At 42.5% G+C, this 20,439-nt stretch overlaps 2 protein-coding genes across 3 annotated transcripts in view; both read right to left on the bottom strand.

Moving 5' to 3' along the window:
• AHCYL2 (adenosylhomocysteinase like 2) overlaps positions 1 to 11,966 on the bottom strand; it is a 170,522-nt gene extending 158,556 nt beyond the window's left edge. For both annotated transcript variants that reach the window (XM_045495596.1, XM_045495597.1), the window contains exon 1: positions 11,536 to 11,966. In XM_045495596.1, coding sequence (XP_045351552.1) covers positions 11,536 to 11,898 — 363 coding nt within the window. In that variant the 5' untranslated portion in view covers positions 11,899 to 11,966. The remainder of the gene's footprint in view (positions 1 to 11,535) is intronic.
• Positions 11,967 to 15,848: 3,882 nt separating this feature from the next.
• Positions 15,849 to 16,670, bottom strand: LOC123607683 (small nuclear ribonucleoprotein F-like). Its single transcript, XM_045497101.1, has one exon. It carries the CDS (start codon positions 16,081 to 16,083, stop codon positions 15,913 to 15,915), a length of 171 nt encoding a protein of 56 aa, XP_045353057.1. The 5' UTR covers positions 16,084 to 16,670; the 3' UTR covers positions 15,849 to 15,912.
• Positions 16,671 to 20,439: the final 3,769 nt, after the last annotated feature.

The following is a 20,439-nucleotide window of genomic DNA, read 5'->3' as shown; positions in this document are numbered from 1 at the left end:
TGTGAAACCTGTTGGGTACGCAACCAAGTACTTTTCCCAAGGTGATACACCCCATTTCAATACTGAACTCTTCAAACTGCAATGATTCCTGCTTCCAGTATTGCTCATATCACATCAGACTGTATTTATTTATTTTCATATCTAGATTCCCTACCCTCTCCTAGAGAGCAAGAATGATATTTTGCTGATTTAAGAGTCCTACCACTTAGCAGTGTTTAGCTCACAGCACATAAAAGGTTTTTTTGCACAAAAGTAGTTCACAATACATTAGGGGAGATTATTAGAGAAGTATTCAGAAGTAGTAAAGGTGCTTCCCTGTTTGTATAATATAGTCCAGCAAAGGTCCTAAAAAGGAATTAGCATTAGACCAATCATCTTTTTTCTTCCTTATACAAACAATAGGTATGAATATAATAAAAATTCCTATTCTATTTCTGTCTCCCAAAGCAGAGTCACCCAAGACTAGACTCAGTCAAGCTTTATCCAACAATTTTATTGAAGAAGACACTTTATTTACCTGGTAGGAAGAGAAGTCTGTCTTTAACCTAGAGCAGGTAATGTCTACCTTTGGAAGATAGAAACAAAAAAAATGAAATGTGAATGCACACAATTATGCAATGAGGGCAAAATTTCTTCTTCCTATAATCTCCTTCTCCCTATTATGTATTCAGTTCCTGGCAATGACTTAAAAAAAAATAAGGTGTCATATTGGAAAAGGACCACACATTTTTCCAAGCAGAAGGGGAGTTCCTCTGTAGACCACTGCTGCATAGGATGTGTATCTGAGGTATCATCGAGGCTCCAAATTCTATGAAAACATAAATCTATATCCACTAAACAAGAACAAACATAATTATGCTTATAAATACGTAAAATTTGCTACAATAGCAAGTGCTTCTATGAATTACTCATTACAAGCACTTAGTACAAGGATGGCAAATTTTTAGTGCCATTCTTGAGTTAAACAGTCTTCAATCAAAAGTTACTTCTATGTGTCTAGGTAAAAGTAAAGAAATGAGAACAGTGAAGAAGGACAAGTTAAAGAGAAAAACATAGAAAACAAACCCAAAAAAGTAAAATATTAAATTTTATTGGGGGACAAATAGATCTATCTTACATCACAAAGTAGTCCCTATCTCGAGGTGCCTGGGTGGCTTAGTTAGTTGAACATCCAACTTCAGCTCAGGTCATGATCTCACAGTTCGTGGGATCAAGCCTCACAGTGGGCTTTGTATTGAAAGTGCAGAGCCTGCTTTGGATTACCTCTCTCTCTCTCTCAAAATAAAAAAAAATAAAAATAAAAAAAAAAACAAACAAATAATCCCTATCTTACATTACAAACAAAATGAATTCCAGATGGACTGAGGACCAAAATATAATAAACACAGCCATAAAAACAGTTGAAGAACATATAAAATCATTTGTTTATAAGCCTGGGGTAGAAAATGCCACTCTAAGACACAAAATGTTTAAGCCATAGAGGAAAACAATGCCCAATGTGACTATGTAAAAACTTTTTTCTAGAGAGCAAGAGATTGAGCATGCACGAGTGAGTGGGGGTGAGGAGCAGAAGGGCGGGGGGAGAAAGAGAAAGAGAGAGAGAGAGAGAGAGAGAGAGAGAGAGAATCTTAAGCAGATTTCAAGCTTAGCATGGAGCCCGACGTGGGGTTTGGAGCTCAATCCCACAACCCTGGGATCATGATCTGAGCAGAAATCAAGAGTTGGACTCCCAACCAACTGAGCCACCTAAGTGTTCCTTTCTTTCTTTTAAATTTTAGAAAAACTTCTAAAATCATAAAGTCACAAGTCAATAAGAAAACAGAAAAAAAAATACTTGCAACATATACATAATTAATATCCAAAACATAAAGAATTACTACAAGCCAACATGAAGACGGCAGAGATCTTCCTCTAATTTATTCACTGCTGTATCCCTAGCACTTGGCACATAGTAGTCACTCATAAATAATGTTAAGCAGAAAAAATGCTAATAAAAACAGTAAATGACTTTCCTCATGAAAGATGTAAATCCAGTGGTTGGTAAAGATGTGGTGAAAAGGTTATCTTGTTTATAGTTAATTGATGTGTAAAATGGTACTACATTTTTGAAGGCGGCATTAAGTTTAAAATGTAGGGGCACCTGGGTGGCTCAGTTGGTTGAGTGTCTGACTTCGGGTCAGGTCATTATCTCACAGCTCATGAGTTCAAGCCCCGCGTCAGGTTCTGTGCTGACAGCTTAAGGCCTGGAGCCTGCCTCGGATTCCATGTCCTCCTCTCTCTCTGTCTCTCCTCTGCTTGTGCTCTCTCTCTCTCAAAAATAAATAAACATTAAAAAAAATTTTTGTTAAAATATAGATGTCTTTCGGGGTGCCCAGGTGGCTCAGTCGGTTAAGTGTTCGACTTTCTGTCAGGTCATGATCTCGCAGTTCACAAGTTCAAGCCCTGCGTCGGGCTCTATGCTGACAGCTCAGAGCCTGGAGCCTGCTTCACATTCTTTGTGTCCCTCTTTCTGCCCCTCCCCTGCTCGTGCTCTGCTTCTCTCTCAAAAATAAATTGAAAAAAAAAATTTTTTTAATTTACATAAATAAAGCAATAAAGAAATAAATCGTAGATATCTTTCAACATCAGAATTCTACTTTTAGGTATCTACCTTAGAGAAACATTTACACATGCACACACACAAAAATGCATACAGGTAATTGCAACAGCACTGTCTATAAAGAAAAAATATTAAGTTAAATGTGCATCAACAGAAGAATGATTTAATAAAGAACAATGGTATGGACTTTGGAAGTCAATTCAGGGTTAAAAAGACATGAGATAGATCTGTGTATATTGATAGGGAAAGAACTCCAAGTGAAAAAAAAAAACAACCTGCAAACATAATAGTATGCTTTATTTATGTACAAGTTATTATAAAACTACAAATTTCTCTATGCACAACTCTGAATGTAAGGTCAGAAAAAAAAAGTCAAGAAAGAAATTGATAGCAGGAGTCACTTCTGAGGAGGGCAATGAGACTTGCTGAGGGCCAAGGAAGGACTTCTGCTTCATTAGACTGAATTATTTTGTAAGAAAATACTTAGGCATTACTTGTGCAATTAAACACAATTTTTTTAAAAGAAAGAAAAAACAATGTAAACAATGCAAACATCTTAACTAACGTAAGAAAACAAGAATATATTTTGGGAATTAGACAGAAAGATAAAAATACCCACTTTGTTCATGTTAGTTTTGAAGTGCAACCGCAAGTAGGCATTTGGACACACACAAAATTGGCATTCAGGAGAGGGATCTTGGCTAAAGAAATAATTTGGGGAGTTGTTGGGATGTAGATGATACTTAAAGGCATAGGAATGATGTGGATGATTTAGGAAGAAAACACAATGGAAAGAACAGAGGGCTCAGGATAAAGGAGAAAGCCAACAAAGGGGACTGAGAAGGAGCACCCAGAGAAGTGAGAGGAAAACAGTAAAGGGCAGTGTTGTGGAAGCCAAGAGAGGAAAGTGTTTGGGTAAGACCTACCAAGAGGTCTTGATGAGGACTGAAAAATCAGACCACCATGTTTCCCAATCTGATGGATATTAGCAACTTTAGCAAGAAGATCTTATTCTGGTCAGAGCATTAAGGTAGGAGTGGGTTAAAGAGTTTGTGGAAAGAAAAACTGTATATAGTATGTGACGAAAACCCCTTTAAGCAGCTTAGCTGTGAAAGGAAATAGAAAGGATAGAAGCAGGAAGGAGATATGGGGGGTAGAGGACAGGGTTTTCAAAATGGGAGAGATTAGCACAAATTGGAAGACTGTAGGAAAGGCTTTAGTAGAAAGAGAAAATAATCAAAGGAAAAAGTTCTTTAAGAAGACAGGAGAATGTGGGAAGAGCACCTGAAAGAGACAGGTCTCTGGCAGAATGAAGGATGCTTCCTCTACCCAACAGGAGGTAAGGAGAAAAAGATGAGCCCCAATTACAGGTGGGTTTGTCAATTTGAGAAGTATAAAGATGAAGGCATTTTCTTTGGGGGGGGGGGGGCTTCTGTTTTTATACTAAAGTATAAGGCATATCACTGATTTAAAAAGAACACATGAAAGACGAGATATAGAGATGGCCTGAAACAGTCATTTGCAGTGAGTAGGAAAGTGAACTTACTAGAGAAATGTGTAACATTGTTAGGCAATGCTGATTATGCACATGAGGTTGACAATTATGAATTCACAGTGACATCAATCTGCTTGGTTTTCTGATTTCCTCTAACAACTCTCAGCTCCATGGTTCGACTCTCAGAGCGGAAAAGCTGCTTTGGGACTACACAGCTAAAAAGAGCACCCCAAATCACACACAGAATGGACTTGGCAAAGATGTGACGGCTAATGTCAAGCAGGAGATGCTGCAGCTTGAGCTATACCATTACAGTTCTGGATACCAGGTGCCACACGAACAGGGCCCCCATTGTTGCCCCTGTAGCTTGATCTTGCTGCTAGAGGCTGATACTACATGGGGATTTACTGACAATGGAGGGGGAAGTTGTAGAGGACATGGTGGAAAGATTTCTGGGAACTGGATTAGCTGAGAGGATGAAGAGAGTGGTAGGGAATGAGTATTAGAAAATAATGGGTAACTGGATGTCAGACAGTGATTGAGGTAAACAGGGATGTGAGGCATGATGGTTTAGACCTTCTCTCTGAGAACAGATTCTGAGATCCCAAAGGTTGCAGAGTGGTCTTAACAGCAGCAGCAATAATTTAAGCAGATTTCACATGGGAGAACAGTCAGAGAAGGAGGGGGCTGGCAGTGTGGCAAAGCCTCCCACTGTTGCTATGGGCATCTCACTAACCCCAAAGGCATCACAGATTGGCAAAGCCTTGAGCAAGTTAATTATTCTCTTGGAGCCTGTATTTTCTCATCTGTAAAATAAAGAGAATAATATTCATCTGATAAAGTTGTGATGAGGATTAAATGAGATGAAACAGCTGCCGGGCAGAGAGTAAAGTATTCAGTAAATGGTAGCCACAAGTGAAGAGTCATAACTGAAGCCAAGGGAAGAGCTTCTAAAAAAAGGTAGTCAACAGCATCAACTCTGTTAGAGTGATCAAAAAGGTTCACATGGAGCACTGCAGGAGATTAAGTTTATAGGGAAGATGAAGCCAGTTTTAGCCTCAGGTTACTTAACTCTCAATGACAGCTCTGCAGTATTCAGAAAAGCTTTAAGGAAAAGTCTGATTTATACTCAGAGAAACTCAACCAGCTCTAGAACCTCTGTCTCCATCCTTAATATAGGTTCTAAGCCAAAAAAAAAAAAAACCCCAAAAAACCCTGGGCTCCAAACCAATACATTTCTATTGATAGACCCTTAAAGAAAAGGATAGGAAATCACCAGCTATTAACGCCGTCCAAGTGTCCAATGTCCAAGAAGGAAAACGACTAATTGAACTGTTGCAGAATATAGCTGGAAAAGAGGAGACTGCAGATCATACACATCGTGTCTTAAATTATTTAGTTTAATCAAAATAGTTTTAGAATCAGAACCGTTACCAAAAAAAATTTCAATCCACCACTTTCTCCTCAGCTCTGCTCTCTCACTCTCAGGCCATAGGTCGTTCACAGTATAAAAAGCTACTACAAATTCCCGAGAAACCTGATCAAGCTTACTTAACCTCTTAGTGGGTAAATGGAATTTCAGCTCCTCTAATTGTACATACCACCTGAACACAATAGCAGGGTGATGGATCGAGGCAACTGTTAAGACTGTTCTCCCATCCACCTCAGTTGTACATCTCTCAATTTTTTAAACAAAGTTACCATGAGAGAAACTGCATATTCTTTATAAACTCAACTCAACAAAGAGTCTAAATAAAGTTTCCAATAAATCTTTTCTCCCCCTTTCATTGTGGGGTAGAGAAACATTTTCTGTAATAAAGAAACTCTCTTTTTCATGAACTATATCCATTTCTTCAATTAGCTGGACAAGACATCAAATACACAACTGCTACTTCAGCTCTGAGGAACCTCCCAGATTCCTAATGTTCAGTCTTTCCCAGGAGTAAGGAGAATAGAATTCATAAATCATACTAATATAAAATAAGGGCTGCATTCTCAGAAAACTCATAAGTGTTCAAATAAATATATGATATATACACCATGAAACAACCTCAATAAATAAAAAGAAATTGCCTGTTGGTGAAATAACAAAAACATCCACAAAAAAAATATACAAATTAACTAAAATTTAAAAGATTCAATCTGATGGGGCACCTGGGTGGCTCAGGTGGTTAAGTGGCTAACTCTTGGTTTCGGCTCAGGTCATGATCTCGCAGTTTGTGAGTTCGAGTCCCATGTCAGGCTCCGCACTGTCAGTCCTGCTTGGGATTCTCTCTCTCTCCCTCTCCCTCTCTGCCCCTCCCCTGCTCATGCGCTCTCTAAAACAAAACAAAATTGGGGTGCCTGGGTGGCTCAGTCGGTTGAGTGTCCGACTGCAACTCAGGTCACGATCTCACAGCTCGTGAGTTCGAGCCCCGCGTCAGGCTCTGTGCTGACAGCTCGGAGCCTGGAGCCTGCTTTGGATCCTGCGATTCCCTCTCTCTCTCTGCCCCAACCCACTCGCATCCTGTCTCTGTCTCTCTCAAAAATAAATATTTAAAATAAAATAAAATAAAATAAAATAAAATAAAATATTCAATCTGAGCTTTGAACAGAAATGAAACTTCAACTGAAAAGCAAGAGTCTGGGCTTTTGCATCAGAGTAGAGTTCTATTAGCTCCATCACATTACTAGATGTGGAACCTTGAGACAAATTCCTTAATCTCTTCAGCTCTGTTTCCTCAATAAAACAAGGAGAGCTCATAGGAGGATTAACTAAAACAATGTATGCAAGGCTCTCTGATACAGTACCTGGTACACAGCTGGAATACATAACAGTATGCTTCTCCTTCTAATTTTCAAAATGCCTAATTAGAGACTGATTCACAGAGAAAGTGAGAGTTAAAGAACAGGGAAAAAACTATTAGTGGGACAGAAAGGAAGAGCATATTCTTCAGGTACTCCAGATTTACTTATAACTTTATTATTTTTTTTTAATGTTTATTTAGTTTTGAGACAGAGAGAAACAGAGCATGGACGGGGGAGGGTCAGAGAGAGAGGGAGACACAGAATCTGAAACAGGCCCCAGGCTCTGAGCTGTCAGCACAGAGCCCGACGCGGGGCTCGAACTCACGGACCGTGAGATCATGACCTGAGCCGAAGTCAGATGCTTAACCGATGAGCCACCCAGGTGCCCCTATAACTTTAAAAATAAGGATAAATTTCTCAGATTACTAATGTGAAAATGCATCATTGATCTTGAAACACCTTTTTATATATGTAAGATGCGCTTCTTCCTTATAATTTTACAATTTTTTGAGGTTCTACATTTGTACATTTATTTTTCTCTCCTATTCCTAGAACCCTGACTCAGACCCTCCTTAACTTTGCTTTTGAATGGCCTAAACCTTAGGGCAGACAGGCATACCTTAGAGGTCACTAAGTATTCTGAAACACTTCTGGGAGAAGGCCAGAATTCAGCATCTAAGAATTTAGAAAGAATCAGTATGGTATAATAAATAAAAAGGACATAGGTTTTGGAAACAAGCAAAGGTTTAAAACAGATTTAAGTCCTAGCTCTGCAACTTGCTGGATGTATAATCTTGGGCAAGGCACTTTACCTCTCAGAACCCCATTTCCTTATCTGTAAAATGGAGATAATGCCACCTATATCTCAATGTGCTATGGTCAGGATTAGAAAAATGCCTATAAGGGTGCCTGGGTGGCTCAGTCGGTTAAGGGACAGACCTTTTTTTTTTTTTTTTTTTTTTTAATGTTTACTCACTTTTTGAGAGACAAAGACATAGTGTGAGCAGGGCAGGAGCAGAGAGAGAGAGAAACACAGAATCCAGAGCAGGCTCCAGGCTCTGAGCTGTCAGCACAGAGCCCATGAGGGGCTTGAACTCACACACCATGAGATCATGACCTGAGCCGAGGTCGAGGCCGGACACTTAACCAACTGAGCCACCCAGGCACCCCTAAGCGACAGACTCTTGATTTCAGCTCAGGTCTTGATCCCAGGGATCAAGCCCCATGTTAGGCTCTGCACTGCTTAGGATACTTCTCTCTCTCTCTCCCTCTGTCCCTTTCCCCTGCTTGCACTCACAAGCTCTTTCTCTAAAATAAAGAAAAAAAGAAAAATGCTTCTAACATTTCCTGGAATATAAAAGGTCAATTGATGGTAAACCATATTAGGATCATTCTGCCAATTGTTTTAATGAACATTTTGCAAGCCTGTACTTTCCTAACTGGCAAAAAGAGTCATACTGCTCCCACAATACCATGCCTGCATCCAAAAGGTTCCATTTTAGTGATCTATAATTAACCAAATCAAGAGCTTAAAGAATTCAGGGCAAGAAAGAACTAACATGGCTCAACTCATTCTCTGCTGACAGCAACAAATCCAGTGCAAAGTGGATACGTTTGCCAAAAAGGAAAAAGAAAAAAAAAAAAAAAAAAGACTGCTTGAACATGGTCATTACCAATACTGATGTAAGCACAAACGAGTTACAGTTCTGAGGCTTGCAGCCTTACTGTCAGAAAGTTTTAACTTTCCTGAAATAAATCCTCTCCTGCCTTGTTTCCCCTGCCGTGAGAAATGTGCTATGACATTCTTATTACCCCATTTTCAAGAACACAGGGAAGAAACCCTCTCAACTACCACTACTGCATTCACTTGAAATTTATCTTCCGATTCCACAAATCACTTCTTACAGAGATTTTTGGTTTGTCGGGTTCACCGAACGTGAACTTATGAAGAAAGATGTTAATACAAATATACAATAGCCACAATAACAAGATCTGGTCCCCACAGCACCCCAAGTGACATGATGAAGGTAGGAGTCAAAGATAAGATGTGACTAAGTAATCTGCATACCATATGCTCATTCTTATTAACTACTGCACTTGGGAATTCTGGCTCTTACAAAAAGTTTATTTCCCTCGTGTGGCTGAGCAGAGTAACTGATCAGAGAAAACTGATGACAGATACATGAACAGAGTAAGGGAAACCATAACTAAAATGTGACTTAAGATAAATAAGCTTGTATGTGACAGTTACAAAATAAAAGCTACGGTCACCAGTTACATAGCCAAAAGTAGCTATTTCAAGATCTAATACCCCCAATCGCTCCCTACAATAAAAGCAGAAAGGTGTCAAGGTAAGAATGATTAAATAAACAATCTAAGAATCAAGAAAGAGGCAACAAATCAAAATGTCACACTGCAGTCTCTTAACGAGGTGACTTTCAATCTGGGGAAAAACGGGCAGTCTCGTGCACTTAATTTAGCCAATTCAATATCAAGAAAGTTAAAAATTCTGTCCCCCAAAAGGAGCTCAGCAATGCCTTTGGTTGTGTCATACAGCTGTATCCTTGCCCAGAGTTTCATTTGTTCAACTTCCAGCAAAAGTTGTTTTTTGTTTGCAATTAACGTAAGGCAAGCTCAGCCCTGTCTTCCATAGCCTTGAGGCTGCTGAGTAAATCTAGAATCATGGAACCTACATTTTGATGCTAGAAAAAAACAGGAAGAAGGTGGTTCAACAACAAGGAAAATGGTCAAGAAGCACATCTAGATTTAAGAAAAATAGACTGACATGCTGACCTGTGATTTTTTAACTTCTTTATATAAAGTCTATTGAACTGAGTGTACCTTTCAGACGAGGTCATGGTGGCATGCACTTAATCCACAGTTAGGGGAGGAATAAAATAAAATCGTCCTTAATAATAATAGCCATCATCTCTTAAGCCCTTGGTACTTGTGCCAAGTTCTATGCTAAAGCCCTTTACAAATATTTCTAATCTTCAATCATATTAGTATTTACATTTTATAACAGAGGAAACTAAGAGATTCGGAAAATTTAGAAATTACCCAAAAGCTAGTTAGTGAGGATACTAGTATTGAAACCCAGGTTTGCCTGTCTGTAAATCCCATGCCCTAAAAGTAATTTGTTAAACAATCTTTACAGTCAAGAGATCTATTCAAATTATTAGAATTCAAATTACAGAATTTTACACAAAAAGATCCCTAATCACAGGAAAAAAATTTGGCCAAAGTGAGAAAGCAACTCGACCAGTCAGAAATATTTCCGATTTCCAGACTCATGCTAGGTACTACCAGCCCTGGGACCTGTGCTGCGTCCTACAACTCCTCCCAGAGGAGTTTCACACTGCAAATGACCTGGACACTGTCCTAAAGCATAATTAAACAAATTCCTTCAGTCTTACATCTGACATCATCTATCACCTATATCTAGGGAGTTAGAATGAAAGGGTTATCTGCTTCATACCTTAATCATGAGACTATTACAACAAAAGTTAGGCTGGAGCCAGGGTTCCAATTCAGCTGAGTTTTACACAGTAATACCAATGCAGACTTCACATCACTTTACGGCTCTTCTTCTGATAAAGCAATTAAATATCATTCACAACAATTAAAAAAAAAAAAACATAAATCACTGTGTTCATATTATGCCTTGGAAATTAGACCATAAATCCCTTTTTATGTGATCCATATCTCTGTCTTTTCCGACACTCGCCCGTTTTCCTGTGCTGATTTAGCTTTATGAGAGGTGAGGCACACCATGGACAGGCATTGTAAGGGTAATACTGGAATATCACACATCTAAGCTTAGTGTTCTGAGACTACTGGCTCTTCAAAACTATGTCTGAAAGAAGCTGACAGCTGAGACAGCCAGCCTCACCATGATCGCCTTTCCCCAAAGTAGAAGCATCTCTTCCTAACACTTCCAGATCGTAAGGAACGAACAAAACAATCATTCTCTTCATGCACAGTCTAATAATTCTGGTGGCCAACTACTAAGCAGAGGGGAGGAACCTCTGAAGAGAAAAGAATGAAGAGACTCTCTCCATTACCCTTCTACATTCAGAGAAGATGCAAGGATACTGCAGTATCTGGAATGAAGGGCACAGCATCAGTACTGCTCTAAAGAAGCGGTTGGCCACAGAAAGGCAGAAAGTCATCATCTGTGCAGAAACCAGACAACTGAGGATTTCAGGGCAGGTTAACTACTACTTACTCGTCCTCCAAACAGAAAAGATGTTTCCACCCTACTGCTGGGTGAACTCTCACAAGCGGTAAGATTTTTCTACACCATCGGGGTCTTTTCCCTGAATAGTCTGGAAAATAACACATGGGAGCATGCTGGGTGCTCAGGCGAAGGATAGTATTAGGTGCCTTTCCTCCCCTGCCTATTCTAAGTAGTAGCGGAGAGCGCTACCTCCATGTTATTCATAGCGAAGTACTCCCGTGCCACCTGGAGTCTTCGCTCCCCATAACTGGGGGCAGGTGGGGGCATCTCTCAGCGAGTGGGTTTCAGGGGAAAAGGGCTCTCCGGGCTTGTATGATCGGAAGAGAGGGCGTGGAGGGTGGTGCTGCCATGCCGCGACCATCTGCGGTTCCCCCTCCCTCCCTCTCTCCGCGAGAGGCAGCCCGGCCCCAGTACCTTCTTGACTGTGCGCGGCGCCTCGGTGACGGTGCCGTCGGGGCTGACCAGGGCCTCGCCGCCGTCTCGGTGCCGCTGGTGCTGGTGATGAGGGTCGCTCCGCTTCATGGCCGACGCCTGAGGCACTTTCCCGGCGGCTGGGCTGAGAGCGGCGGCGGGCCCCGAGCCCGGGCCAGGGGCCGGGGGCCGCTCCGCGGCGGGGGCTGGAGCCTCGGGGTCCCCGCCGCCTGCCGGGGGGGCCATGGCGCTCACAGCCGACGTGCTCAGTCCCAGTTGCGGCTCCGCCTCGGAGGGGCTCAGGTCTTTCAGCTCCACCTCAGGCACCTTCGCGGTAGCCGCTGCTGACACGACCTGCACCGACATCACCGCCTCCACTGCAACCGCCGGCTCTGACTCCAGCTCCGGCTCCAGCTCGGCCCCGCCTCCCGCCTCCCTTCCCCTTCCCTCCCCCATTCCCCCACTCCTCCCCTCCATCGCCTCCGCTCCCACCCCCTTCCTCCGCCCGCCTGCCCGCCCGCCCGCCGGCCAGCCAGCCCCAGCCTGTCCCGCCCCACCCCGCCCGGCCCCGCCCCGCCCCGGCCTGGCCCTGCACGCCTCGCGCGCGAGGCGCCACGGAACCTGTAGTGCGCTTGCTCCAGGCAGCACGCGGCGAGACGACCGTGGGACCTCAGCCCCCAACCTACACTGCGCGCCCCCAGGGGCGGGGTCCGCAATGCCTCCTGGGAGTCGTAGTCCCCGTCGCCCTGCCTCTGGCTAGTGGGATACTGTGAGAAAGACAGAGCTTTAGCACCGGGGACTAACTGGAAGGAAAGGACTGAGAGTAGGTGTGACACGACTAAGGGGATGGGGAAGAAAGTCTCCTCAGGAGTTGCGGCTTCCGGGAAGGGAAAGCCAAGAACCCTAGGGTTGGGAAGGTGGGGGAGGAATGACTCCCTACCCTGACAGCGTAAATTTCCTCCGTCTGTACACGTCTGCGGTCACGTGACCAGGCATTTAAAGGAAAAGCGGCGGCGTCACGTGAAGAGAGCGCTGGCCTCCAGCTTAAAGTAGCTTGGTTTTTATATTTCTGTGAAATCTGGACCCTGAAACCTTTCTGGACTTAAACGGGAATGTTTATAGAAGTAATAAAAATAGGACCTTACCTGATGTGGCAATTTCTGGCACATTTTGAGTTTGGAAGTTTAAAATCAGTCTAAAAAAGTAGGTAGGTATCACTAGGCCGAAATTTAAAAACTAAGAAAAGAAAAAAAAAGAAATTTCCACACTAAGGAATAACAGGTAGCTTTAAGCGAGGCCAAATCTTCTGACCTATTGATTCTACTAGAGAAATAATATGAAATTCGAATAAATACATAAGCGGAGGGGAATATTAAATGTGAGCAGTGATTTCCTTAACTGATGGGCTTTGAGATGATTTTTTTTTAACTTTCTTTGTACTTTTATGGGTTTTTTTCCGAGGTTTTAGATTGTTTATTGATGCCAAGGTAAGTTTGCCAGATCAAACTTTTATGTTAAAAGGTGTAATTACAAAGACGTATACTGGTTTCATTTTTAGTGACAAAAAGATACTGAAACTGCTTTAATGTCCAGCGATAGGGGAATGGTTACAGCCTTTAAAATAAAGTTTGTGGGGCGCCTGAGTGGCTCAGTTGGTTAGGCAACCTACTTCGGCTCAGGTCATGATCTCACAGTTTGTGGGTTCGAGCCCCACATCAGGCTCTGTGCTGACAGCTCAGAGCCTGGAGCCTGCTTCGGATTCTGTGTCTCCCCTTCTCTCTACCCCTCCGCTGCTCATGCTGTGTCTCTCTGTCTCTCAATAATAAATACATGTTAAAAAATTAAAAAAATAATAAAATAAAAAAATAAAATAAAATCAAGTTTGCAGGGTGCCTGGGTGGCTCAGTCGGTTAAGCGTTCTCCTTCGGCTCAGGTCATGATCTCACGTTTCATGGATTCCAGCCCCACATTGGGCTCTGTGCTGACAGTTCAGAACCTGGAGCCTGCTTCCGACTCTGTCGTCTTCTCTCTCCCTGCCCCTCTCCTGCTTGCACTCTGTCTCTCTACCTCTCTCAAAAATAAATAGTAAACATTAAGAAATGTTTTAAAATAAATAAATAAAAATAAAATCAAGTTTGCAAAGAACTTTTTTTAATGATGAAGTGAAATAAATGCTTATGATAAAATAACATGCTAAAGTAATGTGGAGACAGAATTTCACATTCCATAAGATTATGGAATATATAAAATATATATGAAATAAATGCTTATGATAAAATAATATGCTAAAACAATATGCAGGAGACAGAATTCCACATTCCATAAGATTTTACTATGTAAATAATATTAGGAAAAAATACATTCAAATGCAGTTGAGTGACAGATTATGGGTTAGGTTATTTCTTCTCTATTCTCAGAGAAACTGAGGCAAAGGGGATCTTGTAGTTTTATGGTTGTTCAGAGAGCAAGCCATAGCCCTGATAATCCCAGAATACCTCTGGACATCTATAGAGTAACTACATTTTCCCTGGCAAAGAGGTAGAAATCATCAGCCTTGACCCCCTACTTCCCTGTGCTACTGCTGTCTTGGGAAATCTGTTCATTTGTGGAGTTGTTCTACCCCGAGTGGAGTCTTTTGTATCCTGGTCTTCACATTTATGCCTAACGCTGTGTGTTGGAAGGCATCTGAGGATTGCTATTTCTGCAAAGCCCAAAAGTCCACCAGACCCAAGGGCTTCTTAAGGTTTCTCTTCACACTGTGGCTTTCAGAATTTCCTTCCTGTTCTAAAGAACCAGCCTAGAGCTTCATCCTCCAGCTGTCGGAGCAGAGATTAACAGCTCTATAACTGATTTCATTCTTCCCCCTAATACACAAGGGACCTGTGGTACAGCCACCTGGCATGTGTCAGCATGGACAGCAGCTGCCTACCTGGACTGCCACTAGAATTGATTACTGAAGGGAGGAATTAATTCTTCAGTGAGATGTGGTTACAAAACTTAAGGAGTCGGAGCACTGGAAAGAAAGTCATATTCGGGGCGCCTGGGTGGCGCAGTTGGTTAAGCGTCCGACTTCAGCCAGGTCACGATCTCGCGGTCCGTGAGTTCGAGGCCCGTGTCAGGCTCTGGGCTGATGGCTCAGAGCCTGGAGCCTGTTTCCGATTCTGTGTTTCCCTCTCTCTCTGCCCCTCCCCCGTTCATGCTCTGTCTCTCTCTGTCCCAAAAATTAAAAAAAAAAAAAAAAAAAAAGTGATATTCATCCTTTATTTATCCAGGCACCATCCACCAGTTAGAGCCAAACATCAGGGCACATTCGTCAACCATTCTCAACTCCATCCTCTGCACTTGCTGCTTCTGCCATCTTTGTTACTGAGGGACACCAGGCACCGTAGAAGAGGGAAATACCATCCTGGAGACAGGATGATTATGCACAGGTTTATGAAATTATTTTTTTTCAAAGTTCAAAAGATACAAGAGTATTTACTGAAAAGAAAGTCATCCTCAGTTCCTCTCTCTGGATGCAACCACTTAAGTTTCATCTGCATCCTTCTGGAAATACTCTATGTATTTATGTATATATTCTCCTTCTTACAAATAGTGGCCATGAGTCTTGCTTCTTTCACTCAGCGATGAAGATAGCAAACCCAGAGAACTACACGTAATTGGAAGGTTCTTCTAACCCTCACATTGCAAAAAATAATGAGATTAATAGTTGAAGTTAAAATGATTTACTCAGAGGGGCGACTGGGTGGCTCAGTCAATTGAGCATCCAACTTGGGCTCAGGTCACGATCTCCTGGTTCGTGAGTTCAAGCCCTGCGTCCAGCTCTGTGCTGCTGACATTGCGGAGGCTGCTTGGGATTCTCTCCCTCTCTCTCTCTCTCACTACCCCTCCCCTACTCTCTCTCTGTCTCAAAATAAATAAATAAACTTAAAAAAAAAAAAAAGATTCACTCAAGAGTCACTTCAGATTTAGCAGCAGATTCAGGGCCAGAAGTCAAAGGTCTTTATATTGTGAGATTATCTGTCCAGTGAGAAGTATGGAACTGGGCAGTCACTGAATACATATAGTCCATGACTTCTTACTCGATATGGGGGGCCTTGTGTTTCTATATACCAATCTCCTTCCTCTGGGTTAGGGTCTTATTAAAACTTCACCCAGGGGCACATGGATGGCTCAGTTGGTTAAACATCTGACTTTTGATTTCGGCTCAAGCCATGATCTCATGGTTCGTGGGATCGAGCCCCACAATGGGCTCTGTGCTAATGGAACGGAGCCTGCTCAGGATTCTCTCTCTTCCTCCCTCTCTCTCTCTCTCTCTCTCTGCCCCTCACCTGCTCTCTCTCTCTCTCTGAATAACTAAATAAACATTAAAGAAAAGCTTCATCCAAATGTCCATACAATGCCCCATCTATGTATTCTTCCGTTTGCAAGCTGCATGCTATCTACAGATATCAGGTGGCCTTTATACTCCATTCCCCACTTAAGTTTCACCTTTACTGGCTTTCCTATTAATCCGTTCAGGAAAGGTTTGTGATTCAGGGGCAAACTCATCCCAACTACAAGCAAGTGCTGCAGGCCCCTCACCGCCAACTGAGCTATTGTCTGTCCCTCATGACTGAAGAGGCTACAGCCAGCAGTTTATGAAATATTTAGATTTCAGTTCTTCCCTACTTGGCTCTTTCAGCTGCCAGACCTTGGCAAGCAGGAACGTATGTTCCATGGGGGAAATTGGAAGAACTTCTGAGGTATCTGACAAACCCAAGAGAGGAAACCGGAAGATACTAACATTGAGAATTCTCTGGAGGAAATAGGCCGGCCAGATCCCCCTTGGTGAAGACCATACCCATGTTCACAGAGTTTCTAGAAAAACATTTAGTATCACACTCTTAAGTATGAGCAGACAGACAGTCATCAGATACATGAAGAAAACCTTTGATGCAAAAGACAGAAACCAACATAAGCAAGGAGAAAAAATAAATAACAAAGAGGAAACAGAAGCAATGCATCAAGGAGAAATCAAGACCAAAAAAAAAAAAAAATCATTAATATCCTCAGAGACTTCAGATATTGTATTTGTGAAAGAACATGCTATTTTAAGAAGTGAACATTCGGAAAGCAAACATAAGACTTTTAAAATGAAAGCGCGTAGCAGAAATTTTTAAAAACTCAGGAAATAAAAAGAGAAAGAAATTAAAAATAGGAAAGATGCATTTTCTCTCTGCTCAGATTGTTGAAGAATGGCGTCTTGTTTTATGGTTTTTAAATTTGTGTCTGTCTAATGCATGTTTTAACATGACAGATGGAATGCATTGTGTAGCTACAGTTTTCTGGAAAAGTTGGTCTTTTAGGAATTGTTTTTCCAATCTTCAATAAGTTTTTTCTTTAAATTAAAAAGAAGAAGGAGGAGGAGGAGGAGGAGGGGAAGAAGAAGGGGTACCTGGCTGGCTCAGTCTGAAAAGCGTGTGATTCTTGATCTCCGGGTCATGAATTTGAGTCCCACGCGAGTGCAGAGTTTACTCAAAAACAAACAAACAAACAAAATCATTTCGAGGGCCAGTTGGAGAAGTCCAACATCTGAATAATATGAGTGCCAAAAAGAGGCAACAAAGACAATGGTATGTTTGGGCGTGAGGGGTGGGGAATGTGATTCAATGAAATAATTTTTTAAATTTCCCAAAACCAAAACATAAGAATTTCCACAATGAAAGGGGTCATTAGGTACACAGCCCAATAGATGAAAATAGACTCACGTAAATATACATCATTGTAAAATTTCAAAATTCTGGGGACAAAGAGACAATCCTTCAAATGTCTGGAATGGGTCGAAGAATAACAATTTTACAAAAGCTCAAGAGTCAGAAAGATACTGAACTTCTTAAAATGAGTTTGAGAAGCTAGAAGACAATTCCATTAAATACCACAGACCCTCTGTTTGCCTTCCCCAGAGAATGAACTGAACAGTCAGCCAGTGTGGGAGAAAGGCAGTCATCTGACTATTCAGAGTTCGGGAGGGGACCAGGGACCCACCCTCCTGCTTTCATTTCTACCTTCTGGAGTACCTACTTACTGCCTCCAATGCAGAGCCTTCTGGGGGTGCTGCAGTAGAAGCTTTCCCTACTGCTGCCTAAGACTTTGCTTTTTCAAATCTGCTAAGTTACCCATCATCCTTTGCTTTCCAGCTTTCAAAGCTGTGACTATTACCTCCTCCCTTCTACTTTTTTCCCCCCTGCCTATAGGCAAAGATTGAAAAACAGCTAAATCCTGATCCTCTATGTTGAAAAGTCAAATGGTAACACCTCAAATGGACATTCAAGAGATGGTATTACTGAGGCGTCTGGGTGGCTCAGTGGGTTAAGCGACTGACTTCAACTCAAGTCATGATCTCACGGTTTGTGAGTTCGAGCCCCGTATCGGTTCTTTGTTGTCAGCAGGGAGCCCACTTTGCATCCTCTCTCTCCTTCTCTCTCTGCCCCTCCCCTGTGCAGTCTCTCTTTCTCTCAAAAATAAACATTAAAAAAAAAGAGAGAGAGATAGTATTATCATGTTGTTCAGACATATGGAAGTAACATAAGAAGCATCTAAAATAAATTGGTTAAATAAACCACACCTAAGTGGTTCGGTCGGTTAAGTGCCCAACTCTTGATTTTGGCTCAGGTCATGATCTCACAATTTGTGAGATCCAGCCCCGCATGGGGCTCTCTTGTGCTGACAGTGTGGAACCTGCTTGGGATATTCTCTCTCTCTCCTCTTTCCTCTCTTCCTGCCCCTGCGCCCCCATCAAAATGAATAAACATTTTAATAAAATAAAATAAAATAAAATAAAATAAAATAAAATAAGATAGGTTGGCTCCCAAGAACAGGAAGTGATGGGGTATCCGGTAGGAGTCAGGTCCCAAGACAGCTGTTTTAATCAACAAGACCTGTAGAACGATTTGACTTTTCCAATTATATCTTCTGAGTAGTGGGAATATGGGTGTTTATTAGGTTGTTCTTTGTGCTTTTCTGTATCTTTTCAATTTTGTAGGTTAAAAAAAAACAAAAATGAAATTCCAGCAGGCAGAGGGAAGCGTTGGCTCAGTGGCCAGACTGCTTCAAAGAAGCCGGGACCAAAAGAGGCAGGCCTCCCAACCTAGGAAGATGGACGACTGAGCTGAGATGGTAAGGGACCCAATGGAACCCGTGAGGGAGGAAACTGCTTGCTGCAGCAGCACTGAATGCCTGGAGACTTCTGTTCTCAGGGCAGCAGCCAGATCACAGGGGGTCCCCCAAACCAAGCTCCTTTTGGACCCTGAGGTATTTCTTCCAGGGATGTAGTTCAGGGGGCTTCGGTAGAAAAGCGACCACTATGACTCAGTCATGAGAGCTGGTGCTCCTATAAAAATACTGCAGGATTTCTTGGTTGTGGGAGTGTCCGGGTCCTGGAACTCTATCTGCCACCCTCGGAAGCATTCACAAAAAGTGAGCTCACAGTGCCCTCTCGTGGTTACAGAGTCTGTCAGCCTCCATGGCCAGAGGTAGAAAGGTAATGTTTCTGAGCTTTTAAAGCCCACAGTCAACTCCCCCTGCATCCCATTCCGCATCCTTTTATAAGTATTTTATTGTAAGTATTCCCACTAAAGAAAGAAGGAATGGAGGGAACGTCCATGGAGATGAAAAGAAAGCTGTCGACATTTTCCTTTACTTTAGAAAAGATCCTTAGACAACACTGATACATTTTACTCTTTTAAATGCTCTTGTTGATAAAGGTCAAAAAATAGCTCTATCACTGCTGAGGGAAGCAGTAATGGCAAGAGTGAGTGAGGTAAGCAACCACGAAGGGGTACAGAGGGAACACAGCGCGGGAAACCCGGATGGGAGGAAAAATCCAAAGTCAGAGCTGAGACTGGAGAGTCTGGACTTGGTTGTCGGAAAGACCTTGGGCCCAGGGCGGGGGGTCTGTCGCTTACTACCTAGGAGGTTGTGCGCAAGTCATTTTGCTTTGCTGAGCTTATTTCTTCAAAAAACCAGCTCCTCTGATCCTTCTGAATTAACCAAGAGAGTGTCAAACACAGTGGCCAAGAGCCCGCTCTGTAGCCAGATCCCCTGACAGTATCCCAGCATTACCGCTTACTGTGTGGCCTTGGGTGAACTATGAAACCTTTCTGTGCCTCACAGATCTGTGGTGAGATTCAGTGAATGAATGCATGTAAAGTGCTTGGAAAAGAGCCCGGCAAGCATTCAATAAGAGTCAACTATTCTTATAATCATTCACATATCAAGTACCTGGAACGTGATCAGATCGGTGTATTAGTTCCCTTCCCCTGGAATCTGGCTCTGGGCAAAATGCTTGTTTTCATCACGTGAACAAATCTGGTCAGTACCCCAGAGTCAGTACCTTCCGAGTCTGTGGGTATCACCGCCTTTCCTCCACAGATCCTTTCCACCTGATCCTGAGTCCTTGCAACCTACTTTGCAGTCTTCTACTGACATCTTTTTGGAGGAAGTGGGGCTCACAGGAGGAAGTATGAATTCCTTTGCCCACAGGAGGAAGCTGGCCCTACTGACATCCCTTTTAGGAGACGCCCCCCAAGGGCGCCTGGGTGGCTCAATCGGTTAAGCGTCCAACTCTGGACTTCTGCTCAGGTCAGCATCTCATAGTTCGTGAGATGAAGCCCAGCATTGGGCTCCAGGCCAACAGCACAGAGCCTGTTTGGGATTCTCTCTCCCTCTCTCTCTGCCCCTCCCCCTTCTCAAAATAAACAAACATATATATAAAAAAAAAAAAAGAAGGAAGAGGCCCCCAGAGGTGGGGCCCCGGATTGCCACAAGGATCCATGCTCATCTACACTAGCGGGGGCTACTTGCCCCCAGTCGTCACTCCAGGGGCAGCTGCGTGTTCTTGTTCAATCATCTTATGGTCAGTGCATA

The sequence above is a fragment of the Leopardus geoffroyi genome, chromosome A2 (assembly GCF_018350155.1).
Source record: "Leopardus geoffroyi isolate Oge1 chromosome A2, O.geoffroyi_Oge1_pat1.0, whole genome shotgun sequence".
NCBI lineage: Eukaryota > Metazoa > Chordata > Mammalia > Carnivora > Felidae > Leopardus > Leopardus geoffroyi.
This window is presented reverse-complemented; position numbering and strand designations above follow the sequence as displayed.

Bases quoted from the DNA above. Each gene is read 5' to 3' on its own strand.
- LOC123607683 (XM_045497101.1), bottom strand. From the start codon at position 16,083: ATGAGTTTGCCCCTGAATCACAAACCTTTCCTGAACGGATTAATAGGA.